The sequence below is a fragment of the Lepidochelys kempii genome, chromosome 8 (genome assembly GCF_965140265.1).
Source record: "Lepidochelys kempii isolate rLepKem1 chromosome 8, rLepKem1.hap2, whole genome shotgun sequence".
Taxonomy (NCBI): domain Eukaryota; kingdom Metazoa; phylum Chordata; order Testudines; family Cheloniidae; genus Lepidochelys; species Lepidochelys kempii.
The window spans coordinates 3649823-3669298 of record NC_133263.1 but is presented as its reverse complement, the minus strand read 5'-3'; the positions used below and the strand labels follow the sequence as shown (position 1 = coordinate 3669298).

The following is a 19476-nucleotide window of genomic DNA, read 5'->3' as shown; positions in this document are numbered from 1 at the left end:
ATGTCTGTGTGTCCATAAGTATTGTGTGCATAGCAGCATACTGATGCAGATGAATCAGACACTCACGAATTCCCTTGCCCGATCTAACCATATGGAAATGTTTTCTGTTCTTATTAGTAGCAGTAGTAGTCACATTTCAGTGGCATCCGAGAGGGATTGGGCGGGGATAGTCTTGTTATGCGTGTGAACAGTGCCTAATGCAGTGGGATACTGATCGCTCTCCGGGGCCTCAAGATGCTATCATAATGCAAACAATAACTAATACTAATCATCATAATAGTGAAGCATTACTAGTTCCGTGTAGACTTAATCGTGTCTTTAAATATATTTTATAGAGAGAGAGAGTTGGATATGTTTTATTAAATAGCTTTAGAGATGTTTAACAAGGGAAATAACTGTGCCTAAAAGACCATAAAACGAAAACAGATGAACACCCGGTCTGCGCACACACCTTGAGTAAAAGTTCTGAGCGCTGTAGAAGCTATATAAATAGCTGATTTAGAATATTTGGAAAGCTCAGCTCTCTCTCTGTCTCACTCTCTGATGCACATTGATAGTGCCTTTGTTTCACTGGGAGATCTGTCGCCATTAGATTCAGAATGTAGCTAGCATTGCCCCAGGCAATGGATAGGTTATATCTGAGTAGTACAAATCCCTGGTCCTCCTAGTGTAAGCCCCATATACATAGTGGGATAAAACCATGTCCTAGAGTACCATTGCAGGTTTTTATTTCTGAAAGAGAATTCAGTTTAATCAGCGTGTTCAGGGAATTCTTGGTTGGCTTCTGCTACACAGTGGTGGTTGCCTAAAAGTGTGACCACTCTCTGGAGAATGTGGAAGGACTACCATTCTGTTTGGGAATTACCTTGGGTTTGTTTCATTCAATTTGTGTCAAAAAGAAAAAATCCTCGATGATGCGGTCATGGGTTTAGTTAGTCATCAGGGTATATTTGAACCATGCCCACAGGTGAGTTCTGAACGACGTACGTGTTTGAAGCATGTTCGGAATGACTTGGTCATTCTCACATCGCAGTCTGGCTCAGGTTCAGAGGTGCTGCTGTCTCCAGAGCATGTATTTGTCTGTGAGCGGCTTGCTTCTGGAACCCTGGCTTCAAGCATGCGTCAGTGTCAACAGCTTTGCATTCCAGTCCAGGAAACACACCAGTGCTGCAGTTCAGCTTTTACCAATAAAGGAAATTTCCTGAACTGCGTAGCAGTCTTCAAAGGTTAAAAATGCAGATCCCCAACACTCTGGTGACTGAACCAGAACAAGAACATGAGCAGTTACGTTCTATTTTTATTTATATTTCTATCCATTTCGACTTGTCAGCTGTGGTTTTCTTCAAATTACAGACCAATTAAGTAAAGAATTTGGCAAAGAAATTGAGTCAGATGAAACAGGGCTTTTTTTTTAGTTTTGTTTTTAACGTCAGCAGACACAATATAATTAATTTTCAGCAAATCTCAGCGACAAAGCAGCTGATCAGGCATCTTGAAGAAAAAGCAGACTCTTTCTCTAAGCAGTGTGTTCAAGATGAAGTAATATTATAGCTACCATTGTAAACAGGGAAGCCCCTGGACTGCAGAAATAAATCTTTTCTAAGGATACAAAGCCCCTCTGGTTGCCAGCCAAAAGCGTGGCCCAGCCATTTAGATCTCACATCACAGACCTGCCTTCTTTGAGTTTAAAAAAAAAACAGTCATTGATTATAATTGCTTTAATGTATCCTTTATTTCTGGTTTCAGAGTAACAGCCGTGTTGGTCTGTATTCGCAAAAAGAAAAGAAGGACTTGTGGCACCTTAGAGACTAACCAATTTATTTGAGCATGAGCTTTCGTGAGCTACAGCTCACTTCATCGGATGCATTGAGTGGAAAATACAGAAGATGTTTTTATACACACAAACCATGAAAAAATGGGTGTTCATCACTACAAAAGGTTTTCTCTCCCCTCCACCCTACTCTCCTGCTGGTAATAGCTATAAGCTTATGCTCAAATAAAGCTTATGCTCACAAAAGCTTATGCTCAAATAAATTGGTTAGTCTCTAAGGTGCCACAAGTATTCCTTTTCTTTTTTCCTTTATTTCTGTCATTATTAAAAAAAACCCTCAAGAAATGTAATAAAAGAAAGAGCTGACTTTTAGTAGATATAAAATTCCAGTGTCTGTAGTATCTAGGAAGCTATAATACATGTCAAATGTCATTACCTAACTCAGTTTTAACTAATTCCTGGAATCATCTCTCTCTCTCTATTAGCACTTACAGGTGAAGGATTTAGTACAAATATTTCTGAGAATAGAAATTTCATTTCCTTGTACGTGTGTCATTCTGGCGAAAAGGAACCTGTCATTTTTGCTTTCATTTCCCCAAGTATTGCATTCATTTCCCCAGTCATTAGTACAACTGATCAAAAATCTGGGTGAAACTGCAAGTATCAGCTGAGGTGTAGATGTGCCAGTGTAGACCTCCAGCCTCTCTCTGTCTGTGGTATTTCTACATGCAGATACCGCAGTCCTTCCCTACCTTTTTATTACATTCAAGGTCTCTGGACCAGTTAACCCAGGTTGCTCTTTCTTCCTGTCTAGAGGGATGAGATTATCCCATCTACCTGGACATCCAGACAACATAGTACCCGCACAATGCCAGACATGTGCCAATGATGGCCTTGATTATACTTCATAGCCGTCATACACATCATTCTCCCTGGGGCACAAGGCGAGCATGCTTGCTGTGTTATGCCCTCTCCTCCCCAGTCGCCCAGACCTGCTGGCCAGTGCAGAGTGGGGCCTGGGCCAAGGGCCCATTTTGGGATGGCTAGCACTCATCCCAGTGCTATTCTTGCACAAGGGCAGCAATTGTGACTGTCCCCTGCTTGAAGGATTTGTGGTTGGGGAGGCTCTTTGCCTCCCTGCGCTTCCTTGCACAGCTGCTCAAAGATTGGGCACGGCCTGGCCCAAAAGTTGCAATTAAATCAGTTGCTGTTGATTTAACAGCTCAGGAGAAGACACCCATAAAATCAACGAAATGCATTAAACTAACTCCCCCATAGTCATGGGCTGTCAACAGCCACGCTGGCACAGGTTATGAGATTAGTCACAAGGGTCAAAAACTGGTAACTGGCCCTATGTGTTAGTAGCACGCTCTTGTTCTCTCAGCCCAAAGAGCTCACCGTTTCCATTAATTCTCTCCTCTGGAGCTAACAGCCTGTCACATCCACTTAGCTCAAGACAGGATGGTAATAACACCTCCTGCCCCTTTCCCCTATATAGGTCTTGCTGTGGGTGATAGAAGTGAAATGTCCTCATTAGTATACTTAGTGCCTTCTTCAGTCCATATATAATACACAACTACAATTCCACCCCCCTCCCCACCCCCAGTTTACTAAATCTGTGGTCTCTGGATATGCTTGCTTTTCATTTTCCTTCCTAGTTGTATGTTCAGTGCAGAAGAGTATGGGTTTGTTTCAAGGAACTCTTTTTATCCTGTGTGTGGTTGGCACTTTTGTACTGTCTCAGAGGTGGATCCTGTATTTTTCTGCAGGCTATGGTAAACATACTTGCCAGATCCGTGAGTTTTTTGTTCTATGAAAATGTTATGTTGAAGCTTCTCTGAAAAGCTCCACCTTAAAATCTGCAATGCATTCATAAAAAGACATTTACCCTGAGATTTTTCAAAGGAGCCTAAGAGAGTTAGGTACCTAACTCCTAGACGCTATTGAAATCCCAGCCTTCAAAAATACTTCTTGTTTCTGTGTTATCTGTCAGTGTCTGATCACAATACCATGTAGGAGTGAGACAGTAACAGAGAAGTGAGTTAAAGGCAACCAAAGTGTTAGATGGTTGTAATATTTTTCCAGAGAAAAATCATCCCATTCTTTTTACTAACATTTAAATCATCATCATAAAATATTTGTCATCTCCAATCCTTTCAGGGCAGTCGGTTCCATTGCTGTGGGGTGAGGTACACAGAATGCATCATCCCCATTGTGGAGAAGGTGTTGGGCTCTCTTTTAACCCTGTAAAGAGAGTCTGGATACCACAGCAGTAAGGACATTGGTACAAATCATCATCGTCACCTCAACAATGCAAAAACTATATACACCATGACCTAGTCCCCCCTTCCATTAGCAACATGCACAAGGCTGTGACGATTTTCCCCCAGAATATTGAATTATAATTCAGGTATCCCACAGCTGGAAACATACAGCTATTAGACAAAGCAATAAGGAAGGAGCTGAGGAAGATTTGTCCTAAACCACAAGATTGCAATTAAATGCTTTCAGGATTAACACTACTGTACTCCAGGAAAATTAAATTGCCATTCTGCTTTGAAAAGTGACTATATAAATGGCATCTGGTGGTTGCATGTTTAGGGCCTTTCAATAACTTTCAGAACAGATTTGTTCAGTTTATAAGTAAAATATTGTTTTTATTTTCTATCTGCCAACCCTGCAAACTCTCCTTAGGATATGACAGTCAAGTTGCATTCTTCCTGGATCTAGGATCAGCAACAATAATAAAGACCATACAAGCCAAATGCTCCCGGTGTAGTCTCTTTGGGGTTTCACAAATATAACTAAAGGCAAAATCTGGCTCTGCATTTGAAACTAAGGGTCAACACCTACATGAATATGCTAAGATGATGGTGATTTGTATTGCAGTAGCGTCCGAAGGTTCCAATCAAGGTTGAGGTACCATGGTTCTGGTTGCTGCCCAAACATATGGGAAGCCCCAAAGACTGATAGGGACAAACCAGTCTTGTTTATGTAAGGGGAAATTGGGCTTCTCTAATCTATAGGATTCCGTAAGCAAGTCAGCAAGGTATGAATAAAGAAGGACGGGTTGACATTGTGTATTTGGTCTTTCATGAAGACTTTGACCAGCAAGAAGCTCTCAAGGAAACTAAGTAGTCATGGGTTGAGAGGTAAAGTGCTGCCATAGACTAGAAAACTGGTTATAGGAGTAACAGGAGTATATAATTTTGTTTTTGTCACTAAAATAAAGTAAGGAGCTATACACAAAGGAATTTGTTCTATTTCCTAATACGATGTTAATTTTTCTGACCATAACTCTACTTTAAAACGTATCTTCCCATAGCAATTACTTTATCTTTCGTGTATACGGTTTTCTTGTCTGGGGAGGAGGGAATTGTGTTTTTTTAAAACATTGAAATACTGGATGTTGGGGGGGAAAAAAGAAAAGAAAAGGAGGAAGGTATCATGCTGCATGTTGAGTCAGCTCCTAATAGAGACTTCACATAGAAAGGGCCCATAATTACTTAGACATAACAATGGCAATTGCAGGTAAAAATTTATACCAGCTCTACACTGATCCCAACTACATGATATGGCTGTATTTCACTTCTGAGAAAGATTTGTTTACGGTTGGAAAAGGACAGAGAATACATTTTATTACCTTTATGCTAAACCTGTTGCTTCCTTCCTAAAAGCAACCGTCTTCAGTCATAAATATGGCATGTACTGAGATATTGTATAGCATTTGTTTTAATCTGCCGGCATTATCAATTCAGTTCACAGATCATGTTCATTCTTCTTTGAAAAGCTTACATTGTCAAGTTGGAAATTTTGCTAAGAAAACATATTTAGTTACATGAACATCATGTTCAACTGTTTGAAGGACAAAGTCAAGAACAGAAGAGGCTCAGTGATTAAACAACCAAATATGTGTTCAAGTAACATTAAGGGATGTATTTTCAGTGTAACGTCTGCAGATTGAGCTACATGATTAATTTGTTCACCAAGGGTATGATGGGCAAACTCCCACCCTTGCTGTATGGAATCACGGCAGGAGTGAGGTGAGAAATTGACCACAATCGGGTTCCAAAGCCGCCTTCCAGTGCAGGTCAGAATGGCTGAGGGGGGATGGGGAATCCAAAAAGAAGTAGCGTGCACCTTTCTGCTAATGTACGCTGTGTGCCATACTGCACCCACTGGTGGACTTGGTTGCAGTCAGAGCAGTGAACAGAGGTGACGTTTTTTGTGAGATTTCACTGGAAAAGGTTCCCCTCCTTGTTGCAGGAGAAAGTGTTTCTAAAAATGCTGCTTTTCCTCGCCATTTAGAGACTGTGGTTATTTGCCACTTGACAGTAGGCAGAAGTGTGAACGGTCACCTCTCACTCAGAATGGCATATATACTCATCACATTTTGCATGGAATTGGAACAGTGGCCATCTAGGGCATTGTTCTTTTGCGTGCCCAGGCAAGGCAAGAAGTTGGTAGATAGAGAGACAGCAGCAGAAACCGTACATGTGAGTATGGCATATATTACTTACCCTGTGTTTCTTCCACCCAGAACAGACTTAGGGGTGCTCACACATGTCATTGGTCCGACCATAGGAACATTATGAGCTGTGATGTGCTGCCAAAATTTCAACATCTGGCTCCTTCAAAAAATTTCTGCCTCAGTCAGTGATGTGTGCAATAGTTCCTGAGGAAAACGCTCTTCTCCTGTAAAGTGCTGTGAGATGTCTGGATGAAAAGCTGTATATAAGAGTGAGGTGGTGTTATCATTCTCTCTCGCGGGCTCACCCAGCAGTGCTACATTCTGCCCTGCCATGACTACCACCAAAAAATCCATCAATTCCACACTCTCTACTCATCCGAAACCATCAGTCCTTCCACTCCCCACAACCTTAGCTAGGTGCCTCTTTATCCATCATGCTCCCTGCTCCCCTGTCACAGAATAGAATCATAGACGATTAGGGTTAGAAGGGACCTCAGGAGGTCATCTAGTCCAACACCCTGCTCAAAGCAGGACCAATCCCAAACTAAATCATCCCAGCCAGGGCTTTGTCAATCCAGGCCTTAAAAATCTCTAAGGATGGAGATTCCACCACCTCCCTTGGTAACCCATTCCAGTACTTCACCACCCTCCTAGTGAAATAGTGTTTCCTGATATCCAAACTCGACCTCCCGCACTGCAACTTGAGACCATTTCTCCTTGTTTTGTCATCTGCCATCACTGAGAACAGCTCAGTAAGTTAAAGTCAGTAAGGTCAAAAAGGAGTAGTTTAAATTGGATCCAGTGGAGCCCACGAAATCTGAACATGAAGTGCTGGAACAAGTCAACATGAAGAGGGGAGATAGCTGTGTTACCTCCAGTCTTGTAGAACTCATGGGAAAAGTCCAACACAAAGACATGAACCATAGTGGCAGCTGGCAGCCTGTGAACAGTGCCTGTGTCACTACCATACCCCTCGCTGAAGTAGAGAAAGGAAATGACCTGCTATGTAAAATCATATTAGGATTACCGGATGGGAAAAGCTCATTTCAATAGCCCTCCCACCTGCCTCTTTGGAACCCCTCTTCAGGTAGTTGAAGGCTGCTATCAAATCCCCCCTCACTCTTCTCTTCTGAAGACTAACTAAGCCCAGTTCCCTCAGCTTCTCCTCGTAAGTCATGTGCCCCAGCCCCCTAATCATTTTCATTGCCCTCTGCTGGACTCTCTCCAATTTGTCCACATCCTTTCTGTAGTGGGGGGACCAAAACTGGATGCAACACTCCAGGTGTGGCCTCACCAGAGCCGAGTAGAGGGGAATAATCACTTCCCTCGATCTGCTGGCAATGCTCCCACTAATACAGCCCAATATGCTATTGGCCTTCTTGGCAACAAGGGCACACTGTTCACTCATATACAGCTTCTTGTCGACTGTAATCCCCAGGTCCTTTTCTGCAGAACTGCTGCTTAGCTGTCTGTCAGCTGTTCCTCACAGCAGTAGCAATGGGGACAGGTAGGTCACCCTGTGATCGCGGGCAGTGGGGTGGTTGGGTCAGGTGCAGAACACGTCCACTCTGGTGATAGTCTAGGTAGTCTGTTTGTGAATGGATCCCACCGCTTTGGATCTAGAGCAGGACCAGTCTTCCTGACTTCTGGAGCTCTCTCCTTGCAGGTGGGGCAGTGGATTGCCCCAGGCAGGTGGGAGGGCTATTGAAATGAGCTTTTCCCGTCCGGTAATCCTAATATGATTTTACATAGCAGGTCATTTCCTTTCTCTACTTCAGCGAGGGGTATGGTAGTGACACAGGCACTGTTCACAGGCTGCCAGCTGCCACTATGGTTCATGTCTCTGTGTTGGACTTTTCCCATGAGTTCTACAAGACTGGAGGTAACACAGCTATCTCCCCTCTTCATGTTGACTTGTTCCAGCACTTCATGTTCAGATTTCGTGGGCTCCACTGGATCCAATTTAAACTACTCCTTTTTGACCTTACTGACTTTAAAAATATTGATGTTGATGTATTACTTTTAAATTACCTCTTAAAATATAATAAGATTTCCTACTTATTTTTATAATCTCCCAAAACTAATCCAAGGAAATCTCTGTAAAATATCTAATTCCCTTAAAGAGAGCATAGGTTTGGATTGCATGGGCTGTGCATCAAGGGTGTCAGTCAAGGTGGTGTTATCTTTGATCGAGGAGCTTTTAGCATCTGTTCTGAAGTGAGTCAGCGAAAGGCACCTGGCAAAGTGTTATGATTCACTTTCCCATGTATTGAGCCTTCCGAACAATCAGTCGATACCTTTTGCAAAATCTTATATATTCTATTGGATAGCTCACTGATTAGTTAGGAAACAAACTGTATTGTAGTGACATATTTGCTGCACCTTTCAAATACTATATCCTGTAGCATATGTCCCCATATTTTAATAAATTGAGTATCTGTGGCATCTACTAGTACATGTCCATGAACATTTGCTTTAGTGCTATGCCATTGGGGGTGATGGTAATGCAGAGCAGGAGTCAGAGACGGAGTTTTTATGTTTGCTAGAGAAAAGGATTAGAGCTGGGGGTTTCAAAGGAGCCATATGCCATACTCACATGTACGGTTTCTGCTAAGGAATTAGGAACCTAGTTTCCATTACAATGGTAGGCGGGTAGCCTGCTTTGAAAATCTCATCCTAGACTTGCCCCCTGAAATGGAATTGAAGCATCCTGTCATGGAACCTTCATTAAACGGTTTACAAGGAGAATACTTGAAGTCGTCAGGAGCAGACATGAAAACATGCAGAAGGGAAGCAATGGCATCCTGCTACCAGAGAGGTTTGTGCAAGCCGGTGCCTCCAATTCTCCAGAAGTCTGATCAAATTAATCACATAAAAGAAACAAAAATGTAAAATAGTGCTGCTGGGGAGATGAATGCTGATTTAATGGGCAAAGAAAGTTAAATCAAAGGCTATTGTTCAATCCAGTGAGTGCTACGGGATAATTAAGATATGAAAGATTTTCAGCTTTTGGCAACATCTTCACAATAACCCAAGTGAGCTGACAGTAGATGGAAGGAGACAAAAGTTAGAGTGCCCATGTCTTGGCATACAGATAGAACTAATATTGGCAAATGGGCTGAACGTCAAGGCATAGTGTTGTTTTGGGGCCTGGGTGATAACTTTCATTACATGTTTGATTGTGTGTAGGAAGAACAAATGGGGAAAATGCTGAAGATTTCATAATCTCTCAGACATTATGCAGGCAGCTCAAGTGGAAAGCCATAGACTGAAATAGTGTAGATTATAAAGCTATTGGAATGGCAACACCAGGTGTATTTTACCTTTAATTTGAGTCCTCCGAAAAAACTAGATGAAGCATCTTGGAGATACAGAGAGACCTTTTTTCCCCACTGTTTTTTTCATCACACAGTAAAGAGATGTAGAGCCCATTGAAGTCAATGAGAACCTTTCCATTTACTTCAGTTTTCATTGGATCAGGCCCTCGTCTCTTCATCAGTATTCACCTGGAAAGATCAGAACTGGGCTATGACATGAAATACACATTTCCAGAGCTGTTTCATATTATATTCTAGAGATTTGGTGTGTCTCCTACTTACATTGTTATGACTATAGTCAGACCTGGCCCCCTGTACTCTAAATTTAGGTTTAATAGATTACAGAACCATGTATGAGAGTATTATTCTAGTGTGGACTGAAGCTCTGAAGCCCAAACTACGTATAATTATTTTTATTGAGGTGATGATACTGTATCGGTCTATATTTCCCGGTGCGCTTGTGCATTGGAGGAATTAATGTTGGACCATGTTAACAAGAAATAGTAATAAAAATGTAAGACTGTTTCCCTAATCCCATTTCCTGATTAATTACTTGTTTTAAAGAAGGGAAGAAAGTGAGTCACTAACATTTGATTTAGTTTGGTTAATGAAAGAACGGGGGGATCATACCTGAATTTCTAAAAGGGGTCAAGAAGTTTTTAAAGGGCCTTGTCTGAGAGATGATTGAGTTATTGTGTGTGTAAGTAAAAGACACAGGATGCAAAGTGTGCACAATTTCCAGTAGCAGGGAATATTTTTCTAGCCTTTTATTCATTTCCAAATGGAAAGAGAGTTATGGAAATGTGAGGGGGCATTACACTAAGTGCTTGAAATATTCCTTCCCTACAGACTAATAAAAGCATGCTTCTTCCATCAAGCAAATTTAGTTTTCTGAAAGCCACATGAAGAGAGATCTGAATCTATGAACTACACAGCTGCAGTAGGGTCAGCATGTGTGTTCTATAATGTACTCTGGTGAGGGTGGGCATAACCTCTTAGCTTATCTAGTCGTGTTCTCTACAGTATCTTATTATGTAAATCAATAATGGAGTTTGAAACCATGCCTGTCATGTAGTTCCTTGGACTGTTTTCCTACCTTAATGGAGACTGAAAGGCATGCTAACCTTTTCAAAATGCTTAGTCTATCTGCATCCCTCTAGTAACAACAGTCAAGTGGGATAGGTCAAAAATGTGACCTGCCTTGTTTATAATGCGGTTATAATGGTTATGATGTCATCCATGGCTATAATTTCATATGGATTCTAGACATCTGTCTTTTTAAAAAATCCAGCCTTCAGTCAGTGTGAAATTTAAATTTGTAATAGTAATAAACCTGATTTCAAGAGCTGTTTGGGTCAGGTCCCTGCTGAGGTCACTGAGGATGCTAATGTATAAACAAGGAAATAATAAAGTGGAGCTAAGTTTATTTCTGTTTCATTAAAAATACAGGACAAAGAATCAATATTTCTTTCTAAGCCCTTGGTAGTGGAACATAAATAATTCAGGGTAAAATGGAAAAAAATAATAAAAAGGAATTGGCCCTTTTACTCTTTTCCTTTCTGGGGGAGTTTAGATGGAGCTGCTCTGTTGTTTAAACTTTCAGACGTTTCCTGGTTTTTATTCAGATGCTCTTTTGTATTGGGTTCATGTTTCAGACCTGCTGTTTTAGAAATAAAATATAATGCTTGGTACTTATATACTTTGCACGTTTCATCTAAGGATCTGCAAGCACATCTCAAAGGTAGATGAGAATGATTTGTCTTCACCTGACAGACGAGTAAAATGAGACACAGTGAACTTAAATGCCTTGTCCAAGGTCAGACAGTGAAGACTGGAATCAGCTCAAGTCTCCAGACTCTTATTATACTTCGTTTATTTTCTGTACTTTTTCTTACCATGTTTGCTCATTTACAAAGTTATGGGCTAACCCAGAAGTCCCTTACTCTGGGAAAACAGCTTAACTGGGAGTTATGCCTGAGGAAGAACTTCAGGAGCTGGCCCATTGAGTTTTAATAAGGGCTACCATACTGAATTTGTGACATCACATTTACTTCTGTGGCTATTGCTACATCATTTATATAGAATTATGACCACTACTTGGTCGAGTGAAATGAGACGCTGGGTTAGAACAAACAGAATAATTCTCAATTCATTCAACAAAGATAACCTCTTTTAATACTTGTGGAATGTCCATGAGCAAATCAGAATTTCTTCCAGTTTATGCATTATTCAAGTTTATTTCATTAATCCTTCTCATTTTTTTGTTCCATAGCTGGATTGGGAATTTTCAGAATTTAACCTGGGTGTCTGAATTAGGATCAGTCAGATAAATCACACGGCATTCTTTTCAGTGTGCTCGCTGGTTGAGCACATAGGTACAAGTAGTGCCAGGACCTGTATCTGTGTAGTTAACTTTGGGGGGTTCTGTGCATATCTGTGACCTTGACATTGGCTTTCTGCACACATTGTTGTCAGGAAACCGGACCACTCCAGCGTTCACAAAAAGTGCACATTAACAGCCCAGTCCTGCACAGAGCGCCACAGACAGATCCCTGCACCCAGACGAAGACCTGTTCTCCACACAAGCATTGCCTGCAGCAGGTGCTCTTTGCAGAATGGAGGGAAAGCGATGCAAAGATGGCCAAAGTGACTTCCTTAATGCTTATGGAAACGTCTGTTGCATTGCCACTTCAGTGCTAGCCAGGTGGCGAAGGAGAAAGTTGTTATAAAGCACAGATATATGCAGTAAGAGTGAAAGACATACAGATCCTGTCTTGCCAAATAAATTACTTTTCATATAACTATGTGCTTTTCTTACCCCAAGTTTCCGCCCGTCTGAAAGTTACTCTGTGACATCTCTTAAGCTCCTGGACCAAACATTTAGTAGTTCTGATCCACAAAATAACCCTGCACAGAGAGGAGTGGCACATCTTTTGTACATTAGCACCTTTCTCTCCGAGGAACAGTCATACTCAACTATGTTCACGTCACCTCCTGAATCCTTTCATGAGCTTCCCAGTTTCCCACTGCACCAAATAAAAGGGGAAGCAGTGTGGCCGAGTGCATAGATGCTGGATAGATAGTAAGGAGTTCTGGGTTCTACCCCCATCTCTGCCCCAGGGCCATAGTTTTTTAATCTGATCAGGGCCAAAGAGAGCCCTTCTTCCTCCTGAGCTAGGCACATTGGGCCAGAACTCAGCTGGCGTATATCGGTGTAGCTTTGGGGAAGTCAGGGGAGCAACACTGACTGACACCAGCTGGGGATCTGTCCCCTTGAGTTCCATGCCAAGTGGCTGTTTTCAGATCTGACCTTAATAACAGGTTTGCTGTCTGCTCCACATAGACATTAGAAGTCCCATGGCAATATTCTTAAAGAAAGGGGCTGGCCTGAGAGTCCTCATTCAAATTAGTGCCCTCATCTCCCATTGCTGTGCAGGGTGCTGTATGCCAGTAATGCAGGAGGCTGCAGCCTGCCACCCCAGATGTGACTGCATTTCAGTGGTTCATTAAGTGATCACTGTGGGTGGGATTTCCATGAGCTGTTTGAAATTGATTTTACTCTCTTCTTGTCAAAGTCAGTGCTAAAACTCCCACTGGCTTCAGTGGGAGCAGAGCTAGAGCGCTGTTGAAAATTGCATCCTGTATGTGCATTGTAGCATGCTTTGGGAGCCCTATGGATGAAAGGTGCTATCTAAATGTCAGTTACGCTACAAAGGCTGGGGGTCAAGGAAATATATGGTGATAGGTAGGGTCCCTGTTCTGCTCCCACTGAAGTCAAGGAAGCCTTTGAAACAGTCTTCAGTGGAAAAAGATTTGGGCATCTAAGGAAGTACGTTAGATAAAAAGAATCACAGAACTGTTGTTGTTGTTATTGCTCTTATGCAAATTTTAACTGTTAGCGTGGTTTAGGCAGTTGATGAATTTCCCCCTTAAATTCTTCTGGAAATAGTAGCCCTGCACAGATGCCTAGGTTAGACACCATGCAGCTGAATACTGATTGCTCAGCTGGAGAGATCATTTCCACCACATGCATTAAGTTTAGATATGGTCACCCTATTGGTGCCTTTGGTACCAGCAACCACTGAGAAATCCATACTGTGTGTTCTGTGGATCCTGTTAGTGAGAAGCTGTTGGAGAGGGCTGACTAGTGTGTGCCCTGCATGTGCTTTTAGACAGAAGGAGCCAGCTGATTTCCACTGCCGGTTTCCTTTGGCTTCCTTCTGTGGGTACGGTACCTGAAGAGGCCCATGCCAGGGAGCCACAGAGTTCCCATATTGCAATAGCTGCTCTTATTTATTTATTTTTCCCCGCTGATGAATTGAAAATGGAATATTTAAGAATGGCCAAAAGCCTGTGAGCTAAAGCAATAGGGTCAAATCCAGCTGTGTAACTCCATTGAAACCAATGCGTTGAATCTTGCTCAGAGTGCTCAGCGCCGTGGGCTGTTTGTTAATGCTATGTAATGGTATGTATGGTACGCCTCATAAGTGGATTGAGAACAAAAGCTGTTTTAAAATGTTATCAAGAATCTCTCTCATTCATATTTCCCCCCACACACTCACACAACGCACATGTTCCCACACACCCACACGCTCACAAAACACCCACACTCACAAAATAACACCTGCTCATTTAATCTGGAGTTTTATGCAGATGTTATAGGTTTGATTACCAAATATGCTGCAGTAACTAAGGAGAGGACCAACCCGAACCCCAGGGCCAAACACCCTAAAATGTTGGGAAGTTCAAATCAGACTCACCTCGCACAAATGTTTTTAAATAACAGGTTGGTCAGATTACACCAGTAATAAAGATGACAGTTCCTACAGTATAATTAGACTTTAGTGCACTGTCCAGGGTAAAGAGGGAAGTGGGACTGATCATTTAGGCCTGTGCAAAGTGAATGCACTGTGGGTGTGAAACACTGTCCCCGGACACTGGTGGGGTTATGTAACATCCACTGCGCAGTCACTGTACTGGTTCATGTTCTGATGCAGGGTTCAATCCGAACACAAACTAACACACACTAGCATCTTCCCTGCACTTCAAACAGACTTCTAACTTTGTGACCATTTTTCAAAGATCAGGAGAAACGAGAAGCCCCATGGCCGAGCACACACATCCTACAGCTTTCTCAAGAGTGTTCTTCTTTAAGCTCCCTTCTTATTTGCTTTCTCTTGTGCTCTTATTATAGGGCAATCCATTGTACTTCCAATCTGCCAGAAATGTTACAGTGAACATTCTCAATGAGAAGACTAAAGTCCTTACTCGTCTTGTAACAGGTAAGGAAGAGAAAACACCAGAGGAAAGAATTAAGAAGATGTAAAGGACCCTGTGCTGTGGGATAATTTACAATCATTAAACAGTACAGAGGAGGGTAGCTAAGGCTTCTAGTGAAGTACAACTTAAAAGTTAGCTCCACTTTGTAGAAACAAAAGATAAGAACGTTAGGGCTGTGCTGGAGAAGAAGCTGGCTGCACATTTCTAATAAAGAAGCTGAAAATTATTGTCACTTGAAAGTCAATCCAGAGACAAAAGGTTAGTTGTATGACTTCAGGGTCAGGAAGAAAATATTCAGTCTGACATTTCATTTGAACAGGCACAGGATTGTCCCAAGATACTTTTAACTTGCCTAAGATCTCTTGAACTCTGTTGGTTAGCACCATCTGTGCACAGATGCTCTGCAATTGAGTGCTTTCCAAACCCAAAGCTCCTTCTGCTGCTAAAGAACCCTTATTCTCAGGAGCATTAGCACTTCATGTTTGATGGGGAAACCAGTGTTTCAGAAATCCACCGCACGGGTATGTCTTTGAGAGCATGTGTGATTTGTGTCGAGAGAGCGGCACGTAAAATGCTTAATATACAAACAGAGCAGGCTATGACCAAGGAGAAGAATTGCTGTGTGGTGGAGCCAGTAATCCATAAACATGTTGTTTCTACATGAGTTTGGATTGTCTGGCTGGCTCCATCTCACCTCCAGCCACAGTGCTAAATAATTAACCAGATTCAGTAACCAATGACTTAAGGTGCATGTGAAAATTGCCGTGAGGAGGGAAATAAATTCAATCCTGAGCTCCCAGATTTTGCCATTCAAAAGGAACTTGTTTACTTTGTTGGTCATTTGCCATTTATTTCCCATGGAAACTTTGTGTCACTTAAGTGATTCTGTTTTGGCAGAGCTTGGAAGTGTCTAGATGGCTGTTAGTAGAAGATACAGCAGCTCTGTCACACACACACACGCACAAAGCACACACCATGCCAACACCGAAATGAGACCCAACACAGCAAAGTGGCTAGTAGAGATGCAGTCTCTAATGAAGGCATGGGAGGTTGACTTTTGGAAAAGATCATAAACTTACTGCTGCCGGCCTGTTTGGTTTGGAATGTCAGATGCTTCTTCACCATTGGGATCGGTGCAACATAAATAACCAAATACTTTTAATTTGATGTATAAAGGCTGCAATCAACACCCATTACGTGCTCTGGGTATCTTTGCATACACTTAAAAGTCATGGTAAATGATATGATACCATATAATATAACTGAACCTAAATATAACTACTCTAAAAATCTCCTGCTCCATAGTTTAGAAACCAACTCCTGATGACAGCAGTAATCGTAATCGAATATAGTAGCACTGTGTGTGTCTGTAAGCCCACATCCCCCTTACATGCCTCAGAAGAAGGGTGGGATAACACAGCATATCTCAAATACAAATTCTTTAACGAGGAGTGGGAAAGAGAATTCCACAATCGAGAGCCCTTCATAGAGAACACCCTGCCAGCTGCTCCCATCTCTTTAAATTGAGGGGTTTCCAGTTTAAGCAACTCTGCTGATCTCAGCTGAGGTGGAACGGCATGCAGAGCGATGCTGTCTTCTCAGGGAACCAGTTTCCACATAGGGCTTTACCGGTTAAAACCGACACCTGGAACTCCGCACAGAGAACTCACAGGCTGCCAACACAGCTCATGGAAAGCTGATGATGTGAGATCTCAGTGTGACACTCTGATTAGTAAGCAGGGTGCTGCATTCCGCGCCAGAGTCCGTTCCGAGTGGTCTTAAGATGATAGTCCCGTATTGAGCGCATTGCAGTCGTGGGTAGGTAGAGAGAAATTCGAACCTAAAAGCTGCCAAAAATTGTGAGATTTTCTCAAAATAATTTGCAGGATCCTTTAGTGTTTCCACAGAATTAAACAGTTTCTACCTTCTGTACCCACCACTGTGCACACAATTAATTGTTTGTGCACTCAGGCAGCATTGGCATGCATAAATGCTAGTGCACACAACTGCATGGGCGAGCAATTGTGAGCACACAGTGTTAAAGCCCACATTTAAAAACCTTGGCCCTTCAAGAGTCATTTTTCTTCTGAGAAGTGAGACTAGTCAGGGAGACAGTGAGAGAAACATTTGGGTCTGGTCATCTGCCAATGAGCCATGGCAAATCAATCAGGTTTTGTTGTGCGTGGCGTGGGATAGGTAGGAGAGGAATGTTAAGTGGTGATTTTTACAAGTTGAGTCCTGGTCAGGTAGCAGAAGGGTCAGCTCTTTGCACTGCTGAGCCACAGACCAGGATGGAATGGCCACAAGGGCAGGTAATGTTTGTCAGGCTTTGGAACAAAAAGCATTACCAGAGACTTCTCAGCATGAGATTGCAGAGCACATCAAAAGACAGCAGTAGTATTAAGATAAGAGCTAAATACTGGGGAAGTGTTACTCATATAAAACTTTCTGAAATATTAAAGGTGACTTCCCTTTATTTTGTCTTGTACATGCTTGAAAGCCAGTCACGTAGGGCCTCATCCTGTGAAGGCTCATTTGAAAATGCTCATCCCTTCTCAGGGTCAGACTCTTAGTACTGTACCTCATCTGCTCCTATTGATTTCAGTAGAACAGGCCATTAGTCTACAGTTCAAAATGAAGCACTTGCTCCTGATTTTTATATTCCTTTTGGATTGGAGCATGTCAGATACCAGCATCAGTTTATTCAGGGTAAATTGGATTTATATGGAAGTCAGAGCCAAGCAAAGAAAGGGCAGATGTTGGACTTGCTTCCTTTCGTCCTTTTCATACACTCATGCCTTGCAAAAATCTTCGTACCTTGTACAGCTGTGCCAATGCACTTAAATCAGGGCTGATAACACACTCTGCTATTTCATGCCTGGGTCTTTCTTTAGCAGAAACTCCCAGTTGTGATAAATTGCTTGGTGGTTTTGTAATGTCAACAAATGTTCATTAAGGCATAGGAAGAAATCATGGTCATTTTTACAGGGCGGTTTAAACATCATGTTATTACCTTGTCCTAAGGAGAAGTCACACTCTCAAGAGGAGAAATCTCTCTGAGTGGTTGATCAAATTGTAGATCATACATGCAGAATTACTGAGATAATCTCAACACTCAGATTTATTGCATTCATAAAAATACCATATGATTTTCTTCAGAAAACATGGGCTAAACCTGTTCTCCCGTTCTAGGTCCCCAAGCAGTGGAAGCACACAGCCAAAAATTCGAGGTGAAATCCCTCTCTGGAAAATTGCTGTTTTCTGCAGATGACAACGAAGTGGTCGTGGGAGCAGAGAGACTGAGAGTTTTAGGTAAGAGTTCTTAGACAAATCAACTGTTCTAAAACTGTCTAAACTTCTCAGAAAGTTTTCTAAGAGCTTGGTCGAGCTCGGTTTGAAGTCAACACCAAAACTCTTGTTGACATCAGTAGGGGTTGGTCAAGCCTTGGGAGACTGGACTGCTCATGGGATTGGTAATGGGACTCACTGCCTTGCACCTACATCTGTGCTTTGAATGTGCCTCAAGCTGATTGTGACCGTTGCTGTCATGTGATGGCTGTTGGCTAGCCTTCCTAATAAGTTACTGGTGGCTGCAATCCAGGTTCACTGGAGAAGTAAATAACTAGTTTTGGCAGTCTTAGCAGAGAGGCCAAACACTGGATGATTTTGGAGGCTGAGCTACCTGCTCAATCCTTTGGGTCCAAGATGACGGATGATAATGGAGCAGTGTAGGGTAGCTTTCACGGCCACAGTCACTGTCCTGGGAATAAACAGAGGACTCCAGTCCTGTTGATCTGGTCCTTTCACCAACCCTACATTCATTCTAAAGCAATACGATTTTCAGAAGAACTGCTTCCCACATTGTATTTTTAGTCTCCATACTAATTTTCTTGATAGTCTATGGGCTTTTATCTTATATTACCTAATTTTTCCTTAATATCCATATGAGAGTTTGCTGTGTCTTGGAGCCCAATATGGCTTTTTTGCTGGCATGGCTTAATCCGCTATACCCAATGAGGGATTCACCCCGCCCCCCTTGGCAGGCAGCCAGACTCTCCACTGTTGTCATCCACTGGAGTTCTTCAGTAATTCAAGGTAGGCCGGAGTAACACGAACTCCCACCAGACTCTGCAGGAGTCCTATTGGCAGGATTCTCTGTTGAAAGCCACAGAATTGGTGCATCCCTCTGCTGCTGCTCCTCTTTGACTGGCTTAATTTACTTTGAGGGTTGTGCTTGATCTGAAAAACCTCTCCCCTATAAACCAGGGGTTTGTCTTTTTATGCTACCGCAGCCTGGATCAGCTTAACTCCCCAGAGTTTCCTGCACCAGGTCCTTCTGTCAAAGTTTATGCTGGCATTATCTTGTGAGTACGAGTGCTCGAATGCCTGAGCAGCCTTTGTGTTTATTTCAGTTAGGTGGAAAAGAGACTGTTTAGGTGTTTTTAATAATTTTAAACATTTTTCCCCATAGTTATATATCGTAACCCCTTTAGAAGCATGAAGCCTTTTCACCTTCCTCTGCAGCATGAGGCATGGGTCACTTGCAGGTTTAAACTAGTGTAAATGGTGGATTCTCTGTAAATTGAAGTCTTTCAATCATGATTTGCAGACTTCACTAACTCAGCCAGAGGTTAGGC

General features: G+C 42.3%; 1 protein-coding gene across 9 annotated transcripts in view; it reads left to right on the top strand.

Moving 5' to 3' along the window:
- Window positions 1-19476, top strand: part of SGCD (sarcoglycan delta) — a 611494-nt gene that overhangs the window by 509669 nt on the left and 82349 nt on the right. For all 9 annotated transcript variants that reach the window (XM_073355247.1, XM_073355246.1, XM_073355243.1 and 6 more), the window contains 2 exons: window positions 14754-14841; window positions 18032-18151. In XM_073355247.1, coding sequence (XP_073211348.1) covers window positions 14754-14841; window positions 18032-18151 — 208 coding nt within the window. The remainder of the gene's footprint in view (window positions 1-14753; window positions 14842-18031; window positions 18152-19476) is intronic.